The 25662-nt window shown below is 34.6% G+C and overlaps 1 protein-coding gene across 5 annotated transcripts in view; it reads right to left on the bottom strand.

Moving 5' to 3' along the window:
* The window catches only part of VPS13C (vacuolar protein sorting 13 homolog C), a 195726-nt gene that overhangs the window by 143985 nt on the left and 26079 nt on the right, over positions 1-25662 (bottom strand). For 3 of the 5 annotated variants that reach the window (XM_023255275.2, XM_023255277.2, XR_002742905.2), the window contains exons 6-16: positions 23114-23176; positions 17845-17910; positions 17459-17568; positions 15178-15237; positions 12004-12063; positions 11131-11211; positions 9383-9440; positions 7535-7662; positions 5197-5303; positions 4483-4654; positions 3287-3349 (exon numbers count right to left, since the gene is read on the bottom strand). In XM_023255275.2, coding sequence (XP_023111043.2) covers positions 3287-3349; positions 4483-4654; positions 5197-5303; positions 7535-7662; positions 9383-9440; positions 11131-11211; positions 12004-12063; positions 15178-15237; positions 17459-17568; positions 17845-17910; positions 23114-23176 — 968 coding nt within the window. The remainder of the gene's footprint in view (positions 1-3286; positions 3350-4482; positions 4655-5196; positions 5304-7534; positions 7663-9382; positions 9441-11130; positions 11212-12003; positions 12064-15177; positions 15238-17458; positions 17569-17844; positions 17911-23113; positions 23177-25662) is intronic. The other 2 variants (XM_023255276.2, XM_023255278.2) reach the window with 1 other exon arrangement.

The following is a 25662-nucleotide window of genomic DNA, read 5'->3' as shown; positions in this document are numbered from 1 at the left end:
AACACAGGTTTGAATTACACAGCTCCACTTACACATAGATTTTTTTCTATATATGTACAGTGCCATAAATATATTTTCCTTATGATTTTCTTAAGAACATTTTCCTTTCCCTAGCTTACTTTGAGAGTACAGTATAGAATATATATAACATAAAAAATATGTGTTAACCAACTGTTGATGTTATCAGTAAGGCTTCTGGTCAACAGCAGACTATTAGTGGTTACCTTTCGGGGGAGTCTAAAGTTAATGCAGATTTTTTACAGTGTAGGGGGTCCCTAACTCCTGTATTGTTCAAGGGTCAGCTGTGTGTGTGTGTGTGTGTGTGTGTGTGTGTGTATAAAACTGGGAGTCCTAGACAGAAAAAAGAAAGGAATGTAATCAAAAATTATTTGAGGAAATAATGGCTGAAACATCTCATATTTTGGTAAATCTAATCGTCAATTCTCAGGCCTCAGCTCAGTTGACCAATCAGATGCATCTGTCACATATGATCACTCCCTCTTGCTTGCAATTCTTTCTTCACTTGACTTTGAGGATATTATTCACAGAGCTTCCCAACTACATCCCTGGCAACTCCTCCATGATCAACTTTGTTGATTCTCATCTCTCTGACCTATAACAATAGAATGCTTTGGATCTTTGGAGTACTCCCCTAGCTACTCTAATTTCCGAGGTGATCTCATCTGATGTCACGGCTTTAAATACCATCTATGTACTGACAACTCTGAAATGTATATACCTAGCACAGATTTCTCTTCTCAACTATAAATTTATGTATCCAACTGTCTACCCATACATCCACAACTTTATTTAAAAGATAGCTAAACTTAATAGGTCCCAAACTGAATTCTTGATCTCTGCCACCTCACCCAAGCTTATTCTATCCAGACTTCCTGATCTCATTTCATGGAAACTCCATCTTTCCAACTGCGACAGGCCAAAATCTCTAAAGTCATCTCCAATTTCTCTGTTATAACCCGTATCTAATCAGTTGGGATATATTAGCTCTATGGTCAAATTCTATCCAGAATCTGACCTTTTCTCATCACCTCCATTGCAACCACTCTCAGCCATTATCTCTCACCTCAAACATTTCAATAGCATCCTAACTGATCTCCCTATTTTCACCCTTGTTCTCCTTTTTACACAAAAGAGCAGACTGAGTTTTAAAACATAAGTTAGACTGTATCATTCCATTCTCAAAATGGCTCCCTAATTCAGAGTAAAGGCCAAATTCACACAATTACTTATAAGACCCTAACAATCTGGCACCCTCTCCAACTCCCATAAGCACCCCTCCTACTCCTCCACTATGTTCCACTCTGACCTTGCTAATGACCATTCTCCGCTCTCTCACCACTCAGTTAGTTCCGTGAGTGAACCAGATAGTCACCTCAAAACTTTTCAGCTTGCTATATTCTTTCTCCCTGGTACACTTTTCCCTCAGAAAGGATTCTGGTTGATTCCCTCACATTCTTCAGGTGTTTGCTTAAATGTTTCCTTCTTAGTGAGGCTTTCCGTGACCACCCTATTTAAAATTGCAACCCGCATCATCATTACTGCATGGCCCCAGTGATATATTCCTTTTCTGTATGCCCTTCAACTTTATTTTTATTTATGTTTTTATTATCTTTCTTTCTACTAGAATGTAAGTAAGGGATTTTTGTTCTGTTAATTTCTGTATGCTAATACAGATGATGATGATGATGATGATGATGATGATGAAAAAAATCACTTATTTACTAATTACTATGTGCCAAGCACTCAGTAGTCTAAGTGCTTTACATGGATTATCATGTACTCCTCAAAGTAACCCTGTGATGTACATACTATGAATTAATCCTATTTTACAAATCAGGAAACTGAGGCACTAAGAGATTAAAGAGCTAGCCCAAGATCATACAAGTAGGCAAAGCTGTGATTAGAATCCAGACCATCTGACTCCAGAGTCCACACTCTTAACCATGATGCTAGTAAAATAGGCACTCAATGAGTACTTACTAAGTAAATGAATGAATAGGTGTGTGCTTTAATCCCATTTAAAAATGTGGGGCACCAGGGCGACTCAGTCAGTTAAGCGTCCAACTTCGGCCCAGGTCATGATCTCATGGCTTGTGGGCTTGTGGGTTCAAGCCCTACATTGGGCTCTGTGCTGACAGCTCAGAGCCTGGAGCCTGCTTCAGATTCTGCGTGTGTGTGTGTCTCTCTCTGCCCCTCCCCCAATCACACTCTGTCTCTCTCTCTCTCTCTCTCTCTCTCTCTCTCAAAAATAAACATAAAAAAAATTTTTTTGAATATGTGTACAGAGATCTATAAATATCAAAAAGACTAAAAAATATACAAAAAATTATCAACTGTAGGTATATTCAGTGTGAGATAATAGCTGTTTCTATTTTATTTCTTTGTGTATCTTTATTTCCTAACTTTCCTACAATAAGTTGTATTGTACTTGCAATTTATTTTTTTTTTAATTACCAAAATGTCATGTTACAGAATAGGATTGACATGGAACAATGGAGACATGCCATTATTGGTAGGATATGCCAAGTGGGATAAGTCAGCGTGAATTGTGAAATATAAACAGACTGATTCCAATTATGGTAAAAAAGAAAAGAAGTAAGAGAAGGAGAGAAGGAGGAAGGGAAAGAAGAAGGAAGGGAGGGAGGGAAAAGGAAACAAGGCAAAGACAAAGTGAAGGGACGGGGGATAAAGAGCAAACTTAAGTCAGCACTTAGGCATGGGAGAAAAACTGCAAGACTGTGTGTCAAAATGTTAACAGCAGCATTCTATGTTGCTAGGATTACAGACAACTTTTATTTACTTTCTTTTGGGGAGTTTCAAATTTTTTGTCATAAAATTAAAATTTTGGGGCACCTGGGCAGCTCAGTCGGTTAGGTGTCCAACTTTGGCTCAGGCCATGATCTCACTGTCTGTGAGTTCGAGCCCCACGTCAGGCTCCGTGCTGACAGCTCAGAGCCTGGAGCCTGCGTTGGATTCTGTGTGTCTCTCACTCTCTCTGCACCTCCCCCACTTGTGCTCTGTCTCTCTCTCAAAAATAAAATAAAAACATTAAAAAAAATTTTTTTTTAATTAAAACTTTTTGCCCTTTCATGTTAATGTGTTCTTTCCAATGTTCCAATTTTTTCTCCTGAGACTAAATGAAGGCATGAAAACTCAACCTTTATACTTGAATAAATCCCCTGAAACTTAAGACTTCCTGATCTTAAGTTTAAAGGAGTAATATTAACATGTTTAAAACATAAAATGAGCAAATAAAAATGATTACCTCAACTTGTGCTTGTTGCCTTGCTAAAATTATGTTAAAAACATCTAGAGTCTTCTCCAAATCCTATAAAATACAAAGAGACACTTGTAAACAAGAAAAATGGCATTAGATTAAAAAAATTTTTATTCTAAGATTTCTAGGCTTATCCAGTCCATGAATAAACACTAATTGTGATCTCATGTAAGTGTAAGTATAAATTTGAGTGTACACTTGACTATTCTACTTATAGTTTTTGCAATAAGGGAAGTAAGTTTTCCAAGAAAGCAAACCCTCAAAAAATACAATATAAAAGTAAGAATTTTAATAAGATCATTACAGATACAAGAATATTTAGGAGAGAGGCTTCTTTTAGGTATTATCCTTATGGTTCTTACTTCTGACTCACTCTAGTCTGTAGTATTTTATAACGATTGTACTATAAAACACAAAATTTAAGAATGCAAAATTCTGTAAATCCACAAGAAGCTAAAGTAGAAAATGACTTGGGGAATTTATATAAAAGTATATAAGAATCTAATATGTATTGGTGACCTGTGTATTAGGTATTCTATGTGCTATTTCATGCAATTCTCAGAACTCTGTAAGACACATCCTGTTTCCATTTTATACATGAGAACATCAGACCTCAGATGCTGAGAAACTTGATGCTTTTTCTAATATATAATATTAATGATTCTCATGTATTTCAGAATAATGGGAACTCAATTAATTCTTTACATTATGAATTTGTGGCAGAAGTAGTCATATAATCAAGACCAGATAATATTAAGCAACTTACATACTCAGAGTCGTGTTTCTCTATTTTTCCAAAGGGATTCCTATTTTAAGGAATAAGAGCTATTTTTTTATAAATAATATTTTGAGCTCCTAAAAAAAGCCAGTAACAAAACTAATAACATATATCTAGCTAATAATAAATATATATTTGAACAGCTCTGTTACTAATTTTCTAAACATTATTATAAAAAAACCAAAGCAATTTCTCCCAATAGTTTCTAGTAACCACATTTTATCTGATATTAGAATGGAAAAGAAAGATTTGTTTAAAGAAGAAAAAACTGAAAAAAAAACCTCTGCATTTTTTCAAAAAAAGATCAGTCCTATTCTTCCTAAAATTATATTTTATAATTTAGAAAAATTAACACTGAAGGATGATTTAACAAGTAATAGCTTTCACTAATATATGCAAAATATACCTGAATTTGTTTCTGTATTTCTTCTGGGACTTTAGTCTGGGTTAGCTTACTTTTGTAGGCACTTTTATAACTCTTGAGCAACTGCCTGTGTTTTTTTATGTTACTCCATGACCACATCTGTGTATACCTTCTTATATGAACTTCAAGAACAGAATCAATTGCATATTTCCACCTGCAAATCAAATTTTAATGTACATTTGAATACAAAGGTTTAAGAAAAAAAGCAGGAAAATGGCTTTGACTTTTAGATCTACAGTGTTACATTTTTGTGTTCTTATTAACCATTCTCCTATAAGAACTCAGCAATAACATTTCAATTGTCCAGTACAATTCTCTGACATAAACAGATTACAAAATGAGCAAACAACTCCAAGAAGAGGGTATGTCAAAGCAAAATCATAGAGACACAAAATGACATGTTATGCAAAATGAATACTATCCCAATATGGTTCTAACATTGAGCCCATGGACAATAAGACCAAAAAATGATTAAAGTCTTAATGCTAAGTGGAAAATTCAGTAATACTCTAAAAGCAAGAGTACAAGAGAATGTGTTTACGAAAAATTAACAAAGACATAATACAAAAGATATCCTTTTCATGTCTAATAAAGAAAAAAAGTGGTTTCATCACATGGCTTTAAAGGTCTCTTAAATCTGAGAGTTCCTAACTCTATTATATATTTCTCAAAAAAAAAAAAAAAATTCTAACTTACCATTGTCGACCATTGGTATGAAGTGGTAAATAAGGCTTATATTTTCTGTAAGGGGCATTTCTAGCCATATAATCCAATGACTCCAAAAGGTCAATCATACTTAAGTACTATTAAAACAAAAATACAGTTATAATTATTACATTTCACACATGGATAAACACCATATTTTATTATATTTTCAGTCTCGTAAGACTCCAACTTCCTTGAAATAATGACGATCATGGTTGCTTGTTAATACATTTCATCAAACTGGGGCACCTAGGTGGCTCAGTCGGTTAAGTGTCCGACTCTTGATTTTGGCTCAGATCATATTACATTTCATGGGTTCCAGTCCCTGAACCAGCTACACGCTGACAGCATGGAGCCTACTTGGGATCCTCTCTCTCTCCCTCTCTCTTTACCCCTCCCCTGCTCATGCTCTCTCTCAAGATAAACTTTAAAATATATGCTATATATATATGTGTGTGTATGTATATGTACGTATATACATATATACGTACATATACATACACACACATATACATATACACACATATACATATATATTATACATATATACATAAAATATATATATTTCATCAAATTTAAGACACCATCAATTGTAAGTTGTAATGTAATTTTAAGTTCCACTATAAAAAGAAAAAAAAAAACAATGCTGCCAATTAAAACTGTCATACCATCAATAATAATAATACATCCTATTTTCAAATATGCTAAAGTGTAAGATAAAGGCACATCTTAGAAACAACCAAACACACTATCTATAACTAGTGACCTGGAACATGATTGCTCCTAAAACTACATATTTTCCTCTGGACCATCATTTCAGCATTGACTATCTATGAGCTGATTTGAAAATGGCTCCAGAAAATCATTATATAACTAAAGCAAGATAAATGTATTTAATTGTCCATCTTATCACCAATACAACTCTGCAAGTACCAGGTAAGCAATTCAAATGAAGGGAAACACACACACACAACATGACGGTAGATAAGATAAAGAAAGGGGCAAATCTAGCTATTTCTTCTGTTTTTCTTAATGCATTTTTACCAATTGGTTACCACATGGTTATTCACCATAGTATGCATAGTCCGAACTTACATGTATTGTAAGTTTAAAATACACCCTAGATTTCAAAGACTTAGGAAAAACAAAAGAATGTAAAATATCTTAATGTTTTATACTGATTACATGCAGAAATGATAATATTTCAGGTATGCTAGCTTAAATGGAATGTTACTAATTTTACTAATTTCATCTTTTCTTTTTACTTTGCTAATGTAACAACTAGAAAATTTTAAACTAATTTTAAAATACATTAAAATTTTAAATTAAATTTTAAATTACATATACAACCTGAATGACAGTAATCCCCTCCTTATCCACAGGAAACATGTTCTAAGACCCCAAGCGGATGCCTGAAACCATGGATAGTACTGAACCCTACATATGCTATGCTTTTCCTTTACACATATACTTCTAACAAAGTTTAATTTATAAATTAGGCACAACAAGAGATTAACAACAATAATAATAGAAGGGAATAATTATAACAAGATGCTGTAATAAAAGTTAAGTGAATGTGGTGTGTGTTTCTCTCTCAAAATATCCTATTGTTCTGCACTCACTCTTCCTCTTATGATAAAATGCCTAATGATGATACAAAGTGAGGTGAATGATACAGGCACTGTGACATAGTACTGGGCCACTAGTGACCTTCTGATGATACATCAGAAGAAAGGTCATCTGCTTGGAGACCACAGTTGACCCGTGTAAGCAAAACCAAGGAGAAGGAAACCGTGGAGAAGGGGGGACTACTGTACATTCTTATTGGACTGCACTGAGCTAAAAGTCATTTAGCTAAATAAATCCCTGGTCCTCCCTTCATTTTCAGTTCTCCAGGTCTGCTACCCAAACTCCCCGTGTATGTAACCAAATGAGAAACAAATGATGGAAGAAAAAGCTGCCAACATAAGCTATTCTAAAAATTAAGTAGACAATATTTAATACGAATATGTCTATTAAAATTTGAGGAAGAAAAAAACACATTAAAATCTTCCATCAACAATTGAGAATTAAATAGGAATAATGTCATTTTCTATAACTTGGTAAGATACTCTACCAAGAATGAAAAGATCACATAAAATGAAGGAAATATTTTTTTTAATTTGGTATTTATTTTCTTAAAAAAAAAATACACACACACACACGTGTAAATATATAAAAGAACCACCAGAGCACTGGAGAGGAGCATCAGAGAAGGAATAATCACAAAGGACAAATGAAGTTGAGATTCAAAGCTGATCAAAGCTAGAAATGTCCACCTGAATCTTACCTGAGGTTTGGTCAATTCAACGGCAATATTCTGTACTTCTATGTTCCCGTCAAGTTTGGGTGTTTTCAGCTCTGTTTCTGCATAAGGATTCATGTAGAGCTTTGCAGAAGCTGATATTGGCTGGAAAACTTTCATCACATGGGAAGACATAAGATATGTTTATAAGCCCTTACAAATGAACAACTATAAATAATTATGGAAACACTATTCTGAAAGTACAGAAAAATGACTAAAATACGTAAAAAATGTAACAAAAAACACTACCAAAAAATATTTAAGCATCTACTTATCTGCATAACATCAACTATAAGTTAAACGGGGATCTCTAAGGAGGAAATCCTATGCTTCTAAGTAAAAATGCACAAAATAGTAGACCATCTACTCCTGGTTATTCTGGCTATATAAAATTAGGCTTCTCTTCCTTACTATGAGACATTTAATGATTTTATTATTCATTAAAAATATTATACAAGGTAGGAAACAAAATTTGATTATTTGTCTTATTTAATCACTGGCAGAATTTAGAAGAGAATCATGAATGAAATTCATATTACCAAGAAAAAAATTGCTTACCACTTTACAATTTTCAAAATTATCATTACATATACAATCTTAGAATCAAATAAAGAAAATATTCCTGAAGTTAAGAACCAGCATGAAAAGGCATATTAGGGAAGATGACAGGGCAAAGTAATATATTTAACTGTGAACAGTATCGAACTTAGATAAATTGTGATATCGTACAGCATTTACAATTGCATAAGATTGTATAAAATTTTTAACTTATTTAAAGGTTATTTACAAGTGGAGGATACCACTTATAAATGAGGTTGTAGATTTCTCTGAAATATTTCTTTCACGTATGAAACTAAACACTTTCATCTGAAAACATCATCATCATTAAATGGAGAGGTCTATGAACATAAAGAGAAAGTGCCAACTCTTACATCATGGCAGCCAGCTATAAAATATGAAGAAAACGACAGTAAACCACAGTAATATAGAATATGCAAGAAGATGAGCATGAAAGCTCAGGACAAACACAAAGGGGCGTACTAAATTTAACACAAAACAAAACAAAAGCCTCTTTAGAATGAAACTAAAATGGAGAAAACAGCATAAATAAATAAACAGGCTCGTTTGTTATAGGGCTACTGAAAAATAAGTAAAGGTGAGGGTGCCAAGAATTAGAAAATCCCAGTTAGAAAATCTCTATGGGGGCACCTGGAGGACTCAGTAGGTTAAGTGTCTGACTCTTAGTTTTGGCTCAGGTCATGACCTCACAGTTCATGGGATCAAGCCCCATGCTGGGCTCTGTACTAACAGTGCAGAGCCTGCTTGGGATTCTCTCTCTCTCTCGCTCTCTTTCTGTCCCTCCCCTGCTCACACACACACTGTCTCTGTCTCTCTCTTTCTCTCAAAATAAACAAACAAATAAATAAATAACTCTAGAATCGTTGGTTTGTCATAACACTGCAATAGTGACATGGTAAGGTTGACCTGAATACCAAAATCTCAGAAATTGAGTTATTAAACAAAGAAAACCTAATGCCCCAAACAAACGTGATAACTAGGTAAAAAGAAAACAGGGAGGTCAAGGGTGTTTAGTCATTGGGAATGAACTACAGATGTATTTCCCTCCTCTCTCTTACTCTCCCATGGTATGTATATATCATAACCTATTCCTAAACTCTTAGGTATAATCCAAATAGGCTATATTATAAAACTAAAATATAAAATCCATACTTTTGTCTTGTCAAAGTAACTTTATCACAAAAAGTATATTATGGCAGAGTATTTAAATCTACGCTTTCTGTAACATGAAGTAAAACTTTTACCATTACTTACTATATTGATGATTTGCAGGTATATTGCTACTTGTAAGAATTCCACTTTTCAGCTGATCCTAAACAAAAATTTGAGGATGAGAATGAAAAGAAATACACACATACTCATCTACACATGGGGGGACAATGTTGTTCTTAAATCAGTATCTTTATTTTCCTCTTTTTAATTAGTAGTCCACAAGAAAAGCACACCGAGCATTATTTATGGGTATATTTCTTGGAAAAAAATATAAAAGTAGATAATTTTTTAAAATTCTAAGTATCTAGGTCGCCTGGGTGGCTCAGTCGCTGAAGCGTCTGATTTCAGCTCAAGTCATGATCTGGCGGTTCATGGGTTCCAGCCCCGCATCAGGCTCTGTGCTGACAGCCTGCTTTGGATTCTGTGTCTCCCTCTTTCTCTGCCCCTCCCCCACTCACGCTCTGCCTCTCTCTCTCAAAAATAAATAAGCATTAAATCAATGAAAAAATAAAATAAAATAAAATAAAATAAAATAAAATAAAATAAAATAAAATAAAATTTCTAAATATTTAAAAATGTTATAGTATTATGTTCCCCTCTGACTAAAAAAGAAACAACAACTGGGGGGGAGTGGTGCGCAGGGAGGTGCCTGGATGGCCCAGTTGCTTAAGTGTCAGACTTGGGCTCAGGTCATGATCTCACGGTTCATGGGTTCCAGAGCAGCATCGGGCTCTGTGCTGACAGCTCAGAGTCTGGAGCCTGCTTCCGATTCTGTGTCTCCCTCTCTCTCTGCCCCGCCCCCATTCACGCTCTGTCTCTCTCTCTCTCAAAAATAAATAAACATTAAAAAAAAAATTTTTTTTTAAAACAAAAAACTGGGGTGCCTGGGTGGCTCAGTCAGTTAAGCGTCTGACTTTAGCTCGGGTCATAATCTCACAGTTTGTGAGTTCGAACCCCACATCAGGCTCTGTGCTAACAGCTCAGAGCCTAGAGCCTGGAGCCTGTTTTGGACTCTGTGTCTCCCTCTCTCTCTGCCCCTCCCCTGCTTACACTCTGTCTCTCTCTCTCTCCCAAAAGTAAATAAACATTTAAAAATAAAAAATAAAAAATAAAAAAACTAAACATCCATGAATTGAGATCTTAAACACTTTCTAGACAAAGGCAAATTATTTGCTACAAAATCTTTCTGAGAAATAAGAGAATCTTGTAATTAATTCAAGTTCAGGAAATTCAACTGTTCTTCCTTTTCCTCTTAGTAAATAAAAATGACTAAGACTAACTTAGCACACTGAAGTTTTGAATTGACCTTTCACTGTTCAGGAAATCATCATCACAAATGCTTACACCATTTGCTAAGGTCAACTACACTTCAATTAAAAAAAAGTGCTAAGAAGATGTTCTTTAGCTCTGAAAGGTATCATCTTTCCTTACAACACTCTTCAAGTAATCATTCTGACGTGAAACACCACAATGTAACCAGAATGCCATCAAAATGTGAGTGTAAAAAATCGGAAATGCAGTTTTAATGTAATAGTATAGGTTATTATTTCACTGTGTAGTGAATGGTTTCACAAAGATCTTCAAAAATACCAGTTTATTTTTTGAAGTTTATTTATTTTAAATAAAAATTAAAAAAAAAAAAGAGTGGATTCCAAAAATTGTGTTTCACAATTCTGATATAGTTAAATACAACTTAAACAAAAGACTATATCCTGTTCTCCTTCAGCACTTCTTATGTTAAAAAAAGTTTAGGGAGTGTAGTGAGCTCTTCAGGCATAAATTGAAATTACCAAGATCTGTTCCTTCGATCCCTGGTAAGACATGCTGCAGTTTACATTCCAGTAGGCACTAAGACTATCAAGTCGTATAAGCTGTAAAAGAAAAATCAAAGAGGTCAAGCAACTAACACATTAAAATTATGAAGCAATATTAAAAGATTATTCTCATATTCACCCTAACATTATCCAATTGCCATTTTGAGCTTTTCAAGAAAAAACTTGAGCAAATATGGGGAAAACATAATCATGTTAGTCATGGACTTTATTATTAACCTTAGCATTTGGAAAATTGTGCTTCTGGCAACACTATTTCCAAGGAAATTCATTCATTCAATTATCAAATATTAATTGATAATTTACTATTTAACAGGCCTTGTACATGTTTTATTGAATAAGAAAGACATGATTCCTCCAATGGACAGGAATGGCTGTTTAGAGGGAGGGGTGAGGGGAGGAGAATCTAGAACAACAAGGTGGGGAAAGCTACAAATTCACAATGTTTATTAGCATATTTAAAGTATTGTGAAGTCCTGTGGTTTAAAACAAAATGAAACATACTGTTTAATTATGTACAGCTTAGTACTTCCATCAGTAATCTTGACCAGAGAATATTTTTTCTATAAATCTAATATCTCAATTACCTAATGCTCCACAAAATACATTTGGAAAATATTAATTTTTCTGATTCCTTTTGCTAGGGGAAGAACCTAAACCTCAGAAAAGGTAAGTGATCACAGAAGGTCACACAGTAAGCAGAGCCAAAACCAGGCCCTACACTTCAGTCACTCTTCAATGGCACATTGGGCTCCATCAAGGTTTCAAAAAAAATATGTTAAGTGTGTTTTCCTAGAAAAATAATAAAAAATTCTTAATCCAGTCTAATACCTTGTATATAATTTTTTCTGCTTCATTTAATATGCATGGAGTCCAATGTTCATTTGCAGTCTAAAAGAAATAAAGAATAACTGTGAAACATAGTATATATATCATAAAACATTGCTCTAATATTTATAAACTATATCAAAATAACTTAAGACAAAAGAAAAGACATCTGGCTAACGTTCACTACTGTTACCTGTTCCCTTACATATCTGTTTGACAAAATCAAAGGAATGGTGAAAACAGAATTGAGGAGGGTCTAATTTAACCGAGTTCCTTCATCTAGAAAATTAAGAGTTGCTGTTTGTCTAAACTATGTGTCTGTGTGGAAGGAATTGGATATGAATAAATGACTAAAAAAAAAAAAAAAGCTAGCCTATGAGATAGTGAATAAGAAGGTCCATATTCTTTTAAAAGATCAAATAAATAGTTATTGCAAAATAGGAAGAAAACCACGAGAATATGGAAATCACAGCATGACCGTGTTTCTAGAAAGTCAGCATATCAGTTAAGGCCAAATGCCACCATGAGATAAACTAAAACTAATTTATTGAGCAGTCAGGGCATTACTGATGGACTTGTCAAGAACAATTTCAGAGGCATAGCAGACTCAGTACGTTGGGTAGTGAGTCAGCAGGCAGTAAGGAAACAAAGATGGTAAAGGTAGAGAATTCTCTCAGAAAGTTAGAAAGAGGCAAAAGAGAAGGCAGCGGTTAGATGGGGCCTAAATGGGGTGGGAGAAGGTTCAGGAGGCCCTTTTAATTTTGTTGTAAAAGACCTGAGGGGCACCTGGCTGGCTCAATCCGAAGAGTGTGTGACTCTTAAACTCAGGGTCATGAGTTCAAGCCCCATGTTGGGGTTAGAGATTACTTAAAAAAAAAAAAAAAAAATTGAAAAAAAATCTTAAAGGGGCACCTGGGTGGCTCAGTCAGTTAAGCGGCCAACTTCGGCTCAACTCATGATCTCACGGTCCGTGAGTTCGAGCCCCGGGTTGGGCTCTGTGCTGACAGCTCAGAGCCTGGAGCCCGCTTCAGATTCTGTGTCTCCCTCTCTCTGACCCTCCACCGTTCATGCTTTGTCTCTCTCTGTCTCAAAAATAAATAAACGTTAAAAAAAAATTTTTTTTTAATCTTAAAAAAAACACATTTCCACAGTGTTGCAAATGGCAAGATTTCATTTTTTTCATTGCCAAGCAGTACTGCATTGTATATGTATATACCACATCTTCTTTATCCATTCAATCAAGTGATGGACATTTAGGCTCTGGGTGTTTTATGTAAGTAATGAATCACGGGAAATCTACTCCCAAAGCCAAGAGCACACGGTATACACTGTATGTTAGCTAACTTGACAATAAATTATATTAAAATTTTTTTTTAATTTTAAAAACTGCAAAACTAAAGAAACAAAACAAAAAAAACCCCAGACTTGAATGTGTTTAAATGCTTACAGGAAGGAGTGGAAGAAGGGGAAAGGGTGGGGAGGAAGAGAGTTGAAGATTTAGGAAAAAGAAAATTTATGAAAAGAAAGAAAGAAAGAAGTGATGAAAGGAGGCAGAGAGAGAGGAAGGAAAAAAGCTCTTAAGGACATGGAGAAGATGGGATCCAGATCAGAGGTGGGAAGATCACCTTAAATATAAGAGTTCAACTGTAACTGGAAAGATGGAAAAAAGGATTGGTATGGATACAGAAAGAGCTAAGTTTGGGATTACTGTTGTTATTAAAGTCAGTGTAATAGTTGAAGCAAAAAATTACTGAGTCAGACATGTCCCAAATGCTTTACACAAACTATTTCCTTTAATCATCACAAAAACTCTAAAATAAAAGTACTATTTTATCAGTGAATGAATGAAAGTTAGACAGAAGGAGACCATCATGGTAACCAGTAAAATAATGTTTCAGGTATTCTAATAAAATATAATAGGGGGCATAAAAGAAAGAACAATAAATTCTAAGAGGAAAGTGAAAAAGGAATTGGAAAGACAAGGTAATATCTAACATAAGAATTAAAACCTGAACGGGATCGTCAAGGAGACAAAGAGAAGAAAGTAATACAGGCAAAGAAAACGGTATGAAGAGTCTGAGCAAAGATACAGAGAATCAAACAACAGTACACACTAAGGAAACTACATATCATTTGTATGCACTAGTGGGCCTCTTTATCAGTCAATGGGAAGTACGTGACTAAACTGTATTTTTTGTTTTGTCGGTTAGAAGCTCAACGTAAAATACTGTGCTCATTTATGACTAATATTGTTAGTCTAGTTTTTCTGGAGCAATTATCTCTAGTCTCTGTTATTGTAGATTTCGTTTTTCATCAAGAGCTACTTAAAATTCATCTTGGAAAGAAGCAGAGGTAAACAGTATAATAAACACTAGCTTCCTTGGTTCCCTTAAATTTGTTCATCCAGGTTTTCTGTTTTGTTTTTTTTCCCCCAATGTTTCTGCTTTGGTCTTCAATTTGATGTATATCTCTCCTTCTCCATATGGAAATATTATTCTTAAGGCCTCAATGGAACCATGTCCTTTTTCTGTTTCTCCCCTTCTCTTTCATTTTGCTTCCTCTTCTTTCTTCACTAAGGCCCTCTCCATATAACTAATGAGAAGACAAGTATGTACCCAGCATGATTTACTCACTGTCCTTAACTTTAAACCATTTTTCCTACCATATAGTTGTCCAAAGAAAACAGAGGGAAAAATGTCCAACGTGAATATACACACTATTTACCTTTCAAGATCTTTAGAAGAAAAGCAAACTGCATTATAAAATACTTAACCAAAATAAACTACCTTATATACACCTCAATATAATACACATGTACATATACACATTTCTAAGCTATTTGGAAATTCTACCTGCCTATACCAAGGATGAGAACATGACTCTATAAAAATTTGCCTTCCCCTACCTTCCCACATGTTTAAGATACAGCTTTTAATTCTTCAACAATGTTTGATATTGGTATCTTGATATTCATTAAATTCAAAGACAAATCGAAATAGAGAATGTGATAACAGCATCACTATAAATTTTGAACTTCTAGAAAAGTTATAAAAAAAATTACACATAAAAACAAAACAGCTGTTTGTATCAATAGTTGGTTTTAGCAATTCACCCTGTGACATGGCAGTATTTTACATGTAATTGTAAACTGTAAATTGTAAATACAGCCAACATTACCAATAGACTGAGTTCTCCCAGTGTGACACCAAATGAAAGAGGCTGCTTTGGATCAGTGACCTATCAAAAAAGAAAAGATGACATGAAAATATACTGATGGTAAAAGCGAAGCCATGCTCCACTCTGTACAGTAGGCAACATAGGGCAATTAGTATGCAAGTAAGTCACACAATCCAAATGGATTTGTGGGAAAAAAAGAAGAGAAAAAGGCAGTAACATGGCTAGGATTACCCATATTTTGTAGGCATGATATGAATACGATACTTTCCCAGTGAAACTCTTTTCTTATGAAGTGAACTCTTTTCTCACTAACTAGATTCTTGTCTAAATAGTGAAAAAGAGACAGTCTCTTTAGGTCTACTATTAAAGATGTTCTTCAAAGATAAAGAAAACAAGATGTCATGGATAATAACCGTGCCACTAAACTACTTTTAACACTTAGAAATGTGAACTGTCTCGTTAAGCCTTTAACATTCTTAACTTTTCAAAACTGCTTTGTTAGGAAATGCCCAAGATTCTTAACATACTCTCTTAACCTGTTAAACTTTTGTTCTATTCCTGATCTTCGATACATAAGTTATATTGACACACCATGCTTCCACTGTACCACAATGTGTACAATGTCATTGTTTTAGACATCACAGGGATGTCCAAAAGTCATACAGGGTGGTTGGCCATGAAAGAAACTAGGGAAACTAGAGAGAGAAGAAAAAACATATTGTTTTAAGTCATCCAACAGGGACTCCAGAGTGTAGTCACACAGACCCTTCACAAATGCAGGAAAAATGCATGCTCTGGAATAACTGAGAAGCACAAATCGCTCTAGGAGCTTAGTTTTTTATTATCTTCCTTTATTTCCATGCTCATCCTTATACCTCAGAAAACCAGCTCAAGATAGCTTGCAGCTATTTCAGAATAAAACATAACTCCTCACTTGCTAAAGCACCACCCACAAACTACTATCATCCAGTGAGCATCTTTATGATACATTATTATACTTGCCCTACTCCCCACTTTCTAAACTCTATTTTTCATTATCCTAAATACAATAATTAAGGTAATAACATTGAAAGAGGAATGATACAAGGAAGATCCCTTTGCACTTTTTAGTTCTTTTCCTCTTAGACCTTTTTAATCTATCTTGTCAGTGACACCAACTTAAACATTACTGATGTTACTTATCCCACTCCTGTGCATCTCTGTATATTTTTTTATTAAAAAGAGAGAAATAATGTGCCTTTTTAATTGTACTTGCACAGTAAAAAAGCTTAGTTAAAGCTCAAACTGAGGTTCACATTCATCAATACGCCATTAGTTTCAATAATAACTCTCACTTCCATGATGTGTTGAGGTGATTTATATTCCTAAGTTTGTTTAAACAAGGGCACTGATGACTTAGGTTTTTTAGACATTTGTTAACAAAATTCAGTTTAATGACTACCTAAAACCAAAAGGTAAAATCAAAGTAAGATGGAGATAGTGTATCTTGCAAAACTACAAGTACGTATTACGAAAACTGAAGTTCTATAAGGAATCTGTGAGAAAAAGAAAGTAAGTTCTATATAAGTCAGTAATGCTTTAATTAAATCCAAACCTTAAGTTATTAAAAACAAAAAAGAATACAAACTCATTTTTAGAAGAGACGGAATAGCATTTCCATCATCCTAGGTAAGTGAAAAAATTCAAGGTTATTTTACATAATTTTCCAACTTTAAAACAAAGCAATGTAAATTTAGTTTAAGTAAAATTAATCAGTAAAGTCTTCAAACAACTAAGGTTAAACTTTGTTTATAAGTGAAGTATCGTTTCTCAATATACTGTTGCACATGTATGTGAGTAGTTGTGCATATTTAATCCCTTCTGAAGGAATGTAAAGAGCATGGGACTAGCAGTCTATTGGTGTATGATTTAGTCCACTCTCTACTAACTACCATTATAGTTGATTATTTCCACCACCACTTGGACCTAATTTTTTTTATCAATATAGTTCCTTAAAGTTATAATAAGTCTTAAGGCATTAAACAAAATTTAAAATAAATAACAGAGGACAAGTGAAAAATCTCTCATATGACTTTTAGAAAGGGGCAGTGGTTTTATATTTATACACATAAGTGCCTAATGAAAGAAGTGTAACACAGGAAAGATATGGTAGTATATTCATCAGAAAAAAAAATCATGGATTTAGAATCTGGTACGGATAACCCATATCTAAACAAATCAATAATTAGTATCATAAAATACACAATTATTAGCTTCACCTCCATAAGTTTAAATTACTTACATCATCTTCATATTTAATGTGAATGTCTGTGATTTTTACTTGTACGTTTTTAATTACTTGGGTTGCCAATTTTTCCAAAAATGTATCCTTTTTGGCTTCTTTTGGCTTATCTATAAAAAACAGAAAAATACAAGGTCAAGAGTTGAAATTCTCACATACTTCACTATCAAATGACCAAAGCATAGCAAAGGCACTACTCAACAGAAAGGACAGCCTATTCTGGTGTCCTTGTTTTATTTTAGATTTATTTTAGACTTTAATATGTGTTTCCAAGTTAAAACTTATTTTTGAAGTTATGGAGTATCTAACATTCATTTTACCTTTGAAGACAAATCAAGTGGCGACGTGTACAAATAACACATGGCATAAAAACTACTTTTACCTACCTTTCGAGCGATCAAGACTTTTAAAAGGTTTCTTAAAATGTTTTTTGTGCTTTTTACGTTTACGTCCTTCTCAGTGGAAGCATTTTAGTGAGAAAAGGATAAAATTCAAGTTAGGAGACTAGAGGACAGAAAGAAAAACAAGAGAATTCTTCCTAACAGCAAATTCTGGTAAGTTCGCTTTACTTCTATTCTAAACTGGCCTGCTATTTCAATACAAACAGAAATTCATAAACCTCCTTAGTCTAGAATAACCTCCTTTAATCTTACAAATAACTTGGCAAGTACAATTATACAAAAATTAGCAAATATCCATACACAAAGCGCTTTAAATATTTTTGACTCTTCAAGTAAAGTTTAACTTTAATTTCAAGATTATCAAAATACTGGAAATGTAATAATGACCGAATATAAAACTTTCAGGGAAAGGTTTTCACAAATATATGGTAGGGACACAGGAACACAAATGAAATGAATGGTTAGGTTGGTGACAGGTAACTTCCTCTGGATGATACACCTCACAAGCAAAACCCTTGAACGAGTTAAGGATACAAAGAACCCACAAAGAGAAGAATGTACATTGAACTGTACTTTGAAATTGGCTTAGTAATTAATTCTTTTAAAACCTCATCCTCTTTAATTGGCACTGCTTCACTTTTATGGCATTAAGCAACACCCATCTGATCCAAGTTACACATCTTGACACCCAACTTCCTACTAGACATCATCTCTAGTCTGCACTCTTAAAGTGGTCTCCGTATGGTCTCGCTTGCCTCTAGTCTCCACACTACCTCCAAAATAAACATCCTCGTATGGTGCCACTAGACTAATACCTTCTACAATGCCATTCACAGCCTGTTAATCCCCTACTCAAAATTCTTTTGTAAGGCTCTCTGCAGCCCGGCAGACAAAATGAAAAAGTGTTTGCATGACACAAAGGTCCTTTCAAGATCTGACCCCTACCTCCTTGTGCCGTTCTATCTCCTCTACTCATGCTTGCGCTGGATACTTCAGAAACACTATTCTTACCTAACAAAACAAGCCTAACTTTCTAACGGCTAATGCTTCTCTCTTATATGAATCATTCCCAGAACTTCAGTTGCCCTCCCTGAAGTTCTTCACCAGGCAAACTCCTGGGAGGCTCCCAAATCCCAGATCCCCTAAGGCCTTCTTCAATATTCCAAGCAGCTCCAGGGCCATCTACCTCTACACCTTTACATAGACTTCCACTAAGCAGTGATTATACTGTAATTGAAATGTTTACACAACTGTCTTGCCACTAGGCAGGAATCTTCATTAGGACAGGAATTATCCTAATATGTAGGCACATGGCACATGACAGGCATGTGTTCAAATGAGTCAAAAAATCCACATCTGAACATTGTAATAAAATATATACACCCAGCTCAGGTTATATATATAGCATTTGAGAAAATACACATGAAATTTAGCTTGAAATCTTAAAACTGTTCTTCCTTGGGGTGCCTGGGTGGCTCAGTGAGTTAAGTGTCTTGACTTTGGCTCGGGTCATGATCTCACAGTTAGTTGAGTTTAAGCCCCCCATCAGGCTCTGTGCTGACAGACAGCTCAGAGCCTGGAGCCCACTACGGATTGTGTATGTCTCCCTCTCTCTCTCTGCTCCTCCCCTACTCACACACTCTGTCTCTCTCTCTCTCTCTCTCAAAAATAAATAAACATTAAAAAAATTAATAACTAAATAAAATTCTTCTTGATATTTTAAAGCAAATTGTCCTGCCACTATAAAAAAGAAGAACCAGGGGTGCCTGGGTGGCTCAGTTGGTTGGGCGTCCGACTTCAGCTCAGGTCATGATCTTACACTTCTTGAGTTCGAGTCCCGCGTCATGCTCTGTGCGGACAGCTCAGAGCCTGGAGCCTGCCTCGGATTCTGTGTCTCCCTCTCTCTCTCTGCCCCTACACAGCTTGCACTCTGTCTGTCCCTCTCTCAAAAATAAACAAACATTAAAAAAAATTAAAAAAACAAAAAAACCCCAAAGAACCAAATCCTGGATTCCAAGAATAAAACCCTAAGTTTCAAGACGAAAATATTTAATAAATACATAAACAATCTGGACCTTGTTATTACCAGTATTTCTTACCATAATGATGGTCCCTAAGTCTTTTTCATTCATAAATTAAACATCTAGAAACAGACTGAGTTCTCTAAGAAGTATTACTTAAAAAGAAACAAGAAAGACAAAGTAGCCCTGAAAACTACCCCCACTTGACTAGAACAGCTTTCAGAGACAGTTTCAGCTTCTGGGTTTAGATACTACTGTAACTCACTCTTCTTACCTTACCTTATTATCTTTCTGGCTTCACAACTGTTTTAGCCTCTTGTTTCATCTTTATTTGATCCCAGTGTTAGAAAGTTTCTATTTAATCTGATGAATACTAAGTCTATGATTCTCAATCACTCTCTAAATTGGTCCTCAAATATTTTGGTCTTGGGGCACCTTTTACACACTTACTTGAGAACCTTTCAAAGCTTTTTATTATTGTGGGTTACAACTACTGATATTTGCCAGAGTGGAAATCAAAACTGAGCAATTTTTTAAAAATGTATTAATTCACTTTTTAAAAACTACTATGCAATAGCATTGATAACACATGTTTATGAAAAATAACCATATTTTCCAAACAAAAAATTGTAGTGAAAAGAGTAGCACTGTTTTACAATCTTACAAAAATCTCTTAATGTCTGGCTTGGCAGAAGACAGCTAGATTCACATACCTCCTTCTGCCTTTGATCCGCTGAAATATGTTGTTTAAATTGAAGCATATGAAGAAAATCTGAACTAACCACATACACGTGCAACAAAAACAAACAAACAAAAAAGGGTGGAACATCTTCATGGTCTTTTCATGTAAATACGGATACTATACCCAAACTCAACAAGTGGTAGTTTCTTAAAGGTTAATTCCATTTTGGAATCTGAAACTCTATCAATAAATTTTTCATCCAAATTAAATTAAATTGGTTACCTTGCACTTTAAATGGATCTTTTACACATACCTGATTTTTTTTATCACTCATTGGTAATAAGGAAATATTGCTTCATTGAATTATGCAGATCTTCTCAATGTTGAGTGATTTCATTATTTACTACCAAAAATCCCGTTTGTTAGTACCCCTGCCAATCTCATCAAAAAATCTTTAAGTACTGGGAAGCTGCCAAACTCCAGGTGGCAAATACAAGTTTTCCAAAATTCTAATTTTTGCTCAAAAGTTAAAATCTTATTATTAGCAACAAATATCATGAGTTGATTTTTGTTGAAGTGTCTACCAAACACCCAAATCTGAATAATAACAGTCTGTCAATCACTCTTCCATGTAAAATGATTTTCCAGGAAAAAAGCAACTAGTTCAGCTGACAATTTAAACAATGCGCAAGTATTTTTCCTTAAGACAATTATTCTACGTAAGTGCTTCATACATACTTCTCCCTTTGTCACACAAAAAATTAAAGACACATAGTCAAGAGCTTAAGTTGATACAAATTAAATTTTTTCTATTCCATTAATAACATTTTTAAGTAATACTGGGGCTCTCTTCTTTTGTTTCATCTTATTTTTTTTTTACTGTGAGTACATGGTAGTGAACAATACAATGGCAAGCAGTCAAGTTTGGTGCCACTGCCTTGATTCATGCTGAGGCAGCCGCAATTTTACACAACACTGCTTCTTCATCATCAGCACCAGTGTTGGCACAGTAAAAAATCAAATACTGTTTTAGTATTATTATGAAAACAGTTTTGATGGTTTGGGAACTATTGCTCTGGAATAACTTTTTAAATGACATCAAATGGGGAAGGAATATACACTCAGAAAGTAGAAAGATGAAATGATCATGAAGTATACATTAAGTCCTAGCCAAATGAATGAAGATATCATCACCAAATTAACTATTCTCATTGCAGAATCATCAATAGTCTAGGACTAGTTTTTTATCCAGGTTAATGTAGTGTTTTTGAAAAGTAAACTCTGAAGCAATTACATTTTCCTTTATAGCGATTGATTACTGGCTGGTTTTTTGGGGGGAGGTGGTGTTTTGTTTGTTTGTTTGTTTGATCACCAATATTGTCCAATGATTTTGTTATGACTTGAACAGGCCACTGGAATTCATTTGTACCTTGGAGGCAGATAACTCTTAGTAGGATCAGAAAACACTGCTCCGAGACTGTAGAAAGTTGGTCTAACCATAACAAAATTAAAAAGTGAGCCATGAGTACTTCCTGACTATCTTTTATATTAAACAAAGTAACTGCAAAGCAAATTAGCATAGTCAGTCACATTTGCTAACGGGGCAAATTTTATCAAAAGAGAAACGCCTTTCAAGACCATTCATTCCACTCAATGCTGTGAAATCTGCAATGCAAATTCTTCTTCCATTTGCCAAATGAACCCAAATATTAAAGAAGTTTCTAGCTGTAAAAGTAATTCTAACCTAATGCTTATTGTTTATGTTTTGAGTACACACCTCACTTGCCATTCAATTGATAAAAATTTTAAGTGTGACTAAGTTAATATAATAAACTCCTATAAAATTATAGAAAATATAATTAAATATGTCAAATTACTTTGTAAATTACCAGAATTATTATTTTAACATACTTGATCAATTCCCTACCAAGTAAAAGAATCCTATTGTAAATGCTAAAGCAGTCAGCCTTCAAATCTGCCTTTTGTGGAGTCTCAAATTTCAGTATGCTGTGTAAGACAATGGTCTACATTTGTCTCTGGAGCTCCTACGGAGGTAAAGCAAATCACGGAGGATATGAAGGACGCCAGATGGACACCTCTTATCAAGGCTCTAAATAAAGTCTCACACAGTAAAATAGGTTCCATTCTCTTGCTTTTTACAAACCTGAAAACTACTACTATAGGAGAGAACTTGCCCAGCTGAGAAACTACTATATGACAGAGTCCACAAGGCAATCCAGATGTGAAAGTTGTCTACAGACCAAACTGTAAGCTCCACAAGGACAGCTCATGTTTGTTTTACCCCATGAACATTCAGGCATCCAGCACGGTGCCTGCCATGTGAATACACTAAATATTTAGTGAATGAACAAATGGCTACAGAAGGTTGGGAAATGGAAATGATGGTAAAGGAAAAAAACCTGAATTACATTTCCATATTTTCTTAAAAAAAAAAAAAGGCATGTCATCAAATGGGCTCCATTAAATGTTCAAGAGTAGATAAGAATATAATTTTTTATATAACGAAATAAAATTAACCATGCATACCCACCAGGCTTGACGTCCTTGTAAACAAAGTTTTCCAAGCCATATATGAACTCCCCTGAATGTGCCCCTGCATCCGCATGGCAGCAATAACCAAAATGCAAAGCATTTAAAAGACACTTTAATTTCACATGTAAAATATGTCTAAACTTAATTCAAAGAATTAGAAATCATGTGACAGAAGAAGTGAAATGCAGTGACACCAAAACAATCTATTTCTAAGGAAGTATTCACAGTGACATCATTTCCATTATTTCAACATACAAACTTTATTATCATAATATTGTAACAAAATTTCTTAGTAATTAGAATTATAAGAATTAATCATTTCAAATTAAGCAAAGCAGACAAATTAGCACTAATATCTCACTGAATTGTTTGAAATTTTCCAACAGAGCAAAAATCAGATATTTTGGTTCCCTTTTTGCCTACTGTTTTTGCCCATTTGCAGAACGCAATATTGAGAGAGATTTACACTAACTTCAGAGTCAACTAAAATGAACTCATCTTACTTTAATTTACTCTCATCTGTCCCTTTTTAGATACAATGACTCCTTTCTATCCATTCTTGTTAGTGATGGCCAGATAGCACCATCCTCCAATTCCCTCCTCACATACAGCATAGACACGACAGCAAGCTTAACCTTTCTAAAACACAGCTCTTATGACATCCCTCCCTGGATTTTTAAAGAAAGTAAAAGGGAAACTTACTGACTCTCTTTGTGGTTATAAAGTCTGTTATAACACGAAACTAAAAATAAAGGCTCTAGAGCCAGAGAAGGTTCAAATTACAGCTCTATCATTTTCTAGCTCTGTGACTTAGGATGACTTATTTAACTTGCAGCTTTCTCCACTGGGAGAAACGGGAACAATAGCCTTAAGTCATAGAGTTGTAACTATTAAATGAGTCAATAAATAGAAAACATTTTGAAAAGTGACCTGGCGAATAGTAGATGCTCATTAAATGTTAGCTGCTACCATTGTCATTACCGTCACCATTATCACCATCACGGCATTCAAATCTCTTAAAATTGACCTAAACTCAGCTTTTTAACTTACATTTAACTACATTCTATCAAACTCCCAAATTCTTAGCTGCTCCCCATACATACTCCACACTTGTCTCTCTTCACTGTCCCCTCCACCTAGAAGACCCTGTCTCCTTTTCTGCAAACTCATCTTTTAGACACAGCTTAAATATGTGTCTAAACAGTGTCTGCCCTGATCTCTTTGGCTGAACATGATATGTTCATTCTGAACTTCCTTAGCACTCTTATCTTTACCTCTCTGATGAGACTCAACACTCTTCTCCTGTTTATTATTATGCGTATGTCTGATTTTCTCAACTAAAATGTAAGGTTTTTGACAGCACGATTCACGGATTCTCTGACTTTTATGTTTCCATCAGCGTGTTGAGCAGATGGGCATAAGACTTCTCAAAAGTACCTAGACACTAACGATATTGCCTTCAAAATTCTAGTTTTAAACCTAGCATTCTATCCCCAGTCAAATCATACAAGTATGTAAGTAAACAAAGACTTTCAGACTTGAAAGGATTTAAAAAAATTATATCCAATGTATCCTTTCTTAAAAGCTACAGATATGCTTCAGCATGACTAACAAAGAACAAAAGGCAAGGGACCCAGAAAACACTGAACTAAACACAGAAGAGTAATGAAGACCAATCCCAGGATGACAGCTGTGCAGCAGGACTGAAAAAACAACCATTTCAAAGGGAGACCTTCAAGAGAAAATGGGGATGGGGTGTGGGTGGGGAACCAATAGGTGGGTATGACAATAGTAAAGTAACACTGAGAGTCATATAACATTATTTCATGTGGCAAGTGAAAAGAATTAAAGGTAAATTTACACAGAAAAGAAAGCAAATAAAAAAGAAGCATTCACAAGTTCAAGAAAAACAAAAGGTTGTAAAGAAAGGAAATATAATCACAGTACATCATTTGACCTGCACAGTGAACAATTACACTGTCAGAGTAATGTAAATTTGACCTGTAATTGGCCATAAATTATTATATACCATATTCTGAGACGAGAAAGAGGGCAATTTAGAGTGAAATATGATGGTAAGAGAAGTAAACTCCGTGACTACCATAAGAGGATATCCTAGGTAAGACCTTATGCTAATAAATTAGATAATGGCAGAACATCAGTATTTCTAAAACCACGGTTCCCTCTAAGGAATGGGTCTAAAGGGTAGAGAAGAGCAGAACAGGGGATTGACATTTTCCCTCAGAAGTCTTTTTGGGAAAACTATTTGATTTTAAAGTGTGTGTGTATACTACTTAGATAAAATTAACATTTTAAATACAGAATCTATAGCATTTGGGAATCTTTGGCCTTCATAGGAATTTAATCTTTCCCTTTACTTTATAAAAAGCCTTTCTAGGAAAATAAACTCACTATAATAAAATAAAAGGAGAAAAATATCAAGAAGTTTATTTTGGGTGGCTCAGTTGGCTAAGTGTTTGACCCTTGATTTCGGCTCAGGTCATGATCTCACAGTTCATGCGTTCGAGTCCTGCATCAGGCTCTGTG

This window comes from Felis catus, chromosome B3 (genome assembly GCF_018350175.1).
Source record: "Felis catus isolate Fca126 chromosome B3, F.catus_Fca126_mat1.0, whole genome shotgun sequence".
NCBI lineage: Eukaryota > Metazoa > Chordata > Mammalia > Carnivora > Felidae > Felis > Felis catus.
This window is presented reverse-complemented; position numbering and strand designations above follow the sequence as displayed.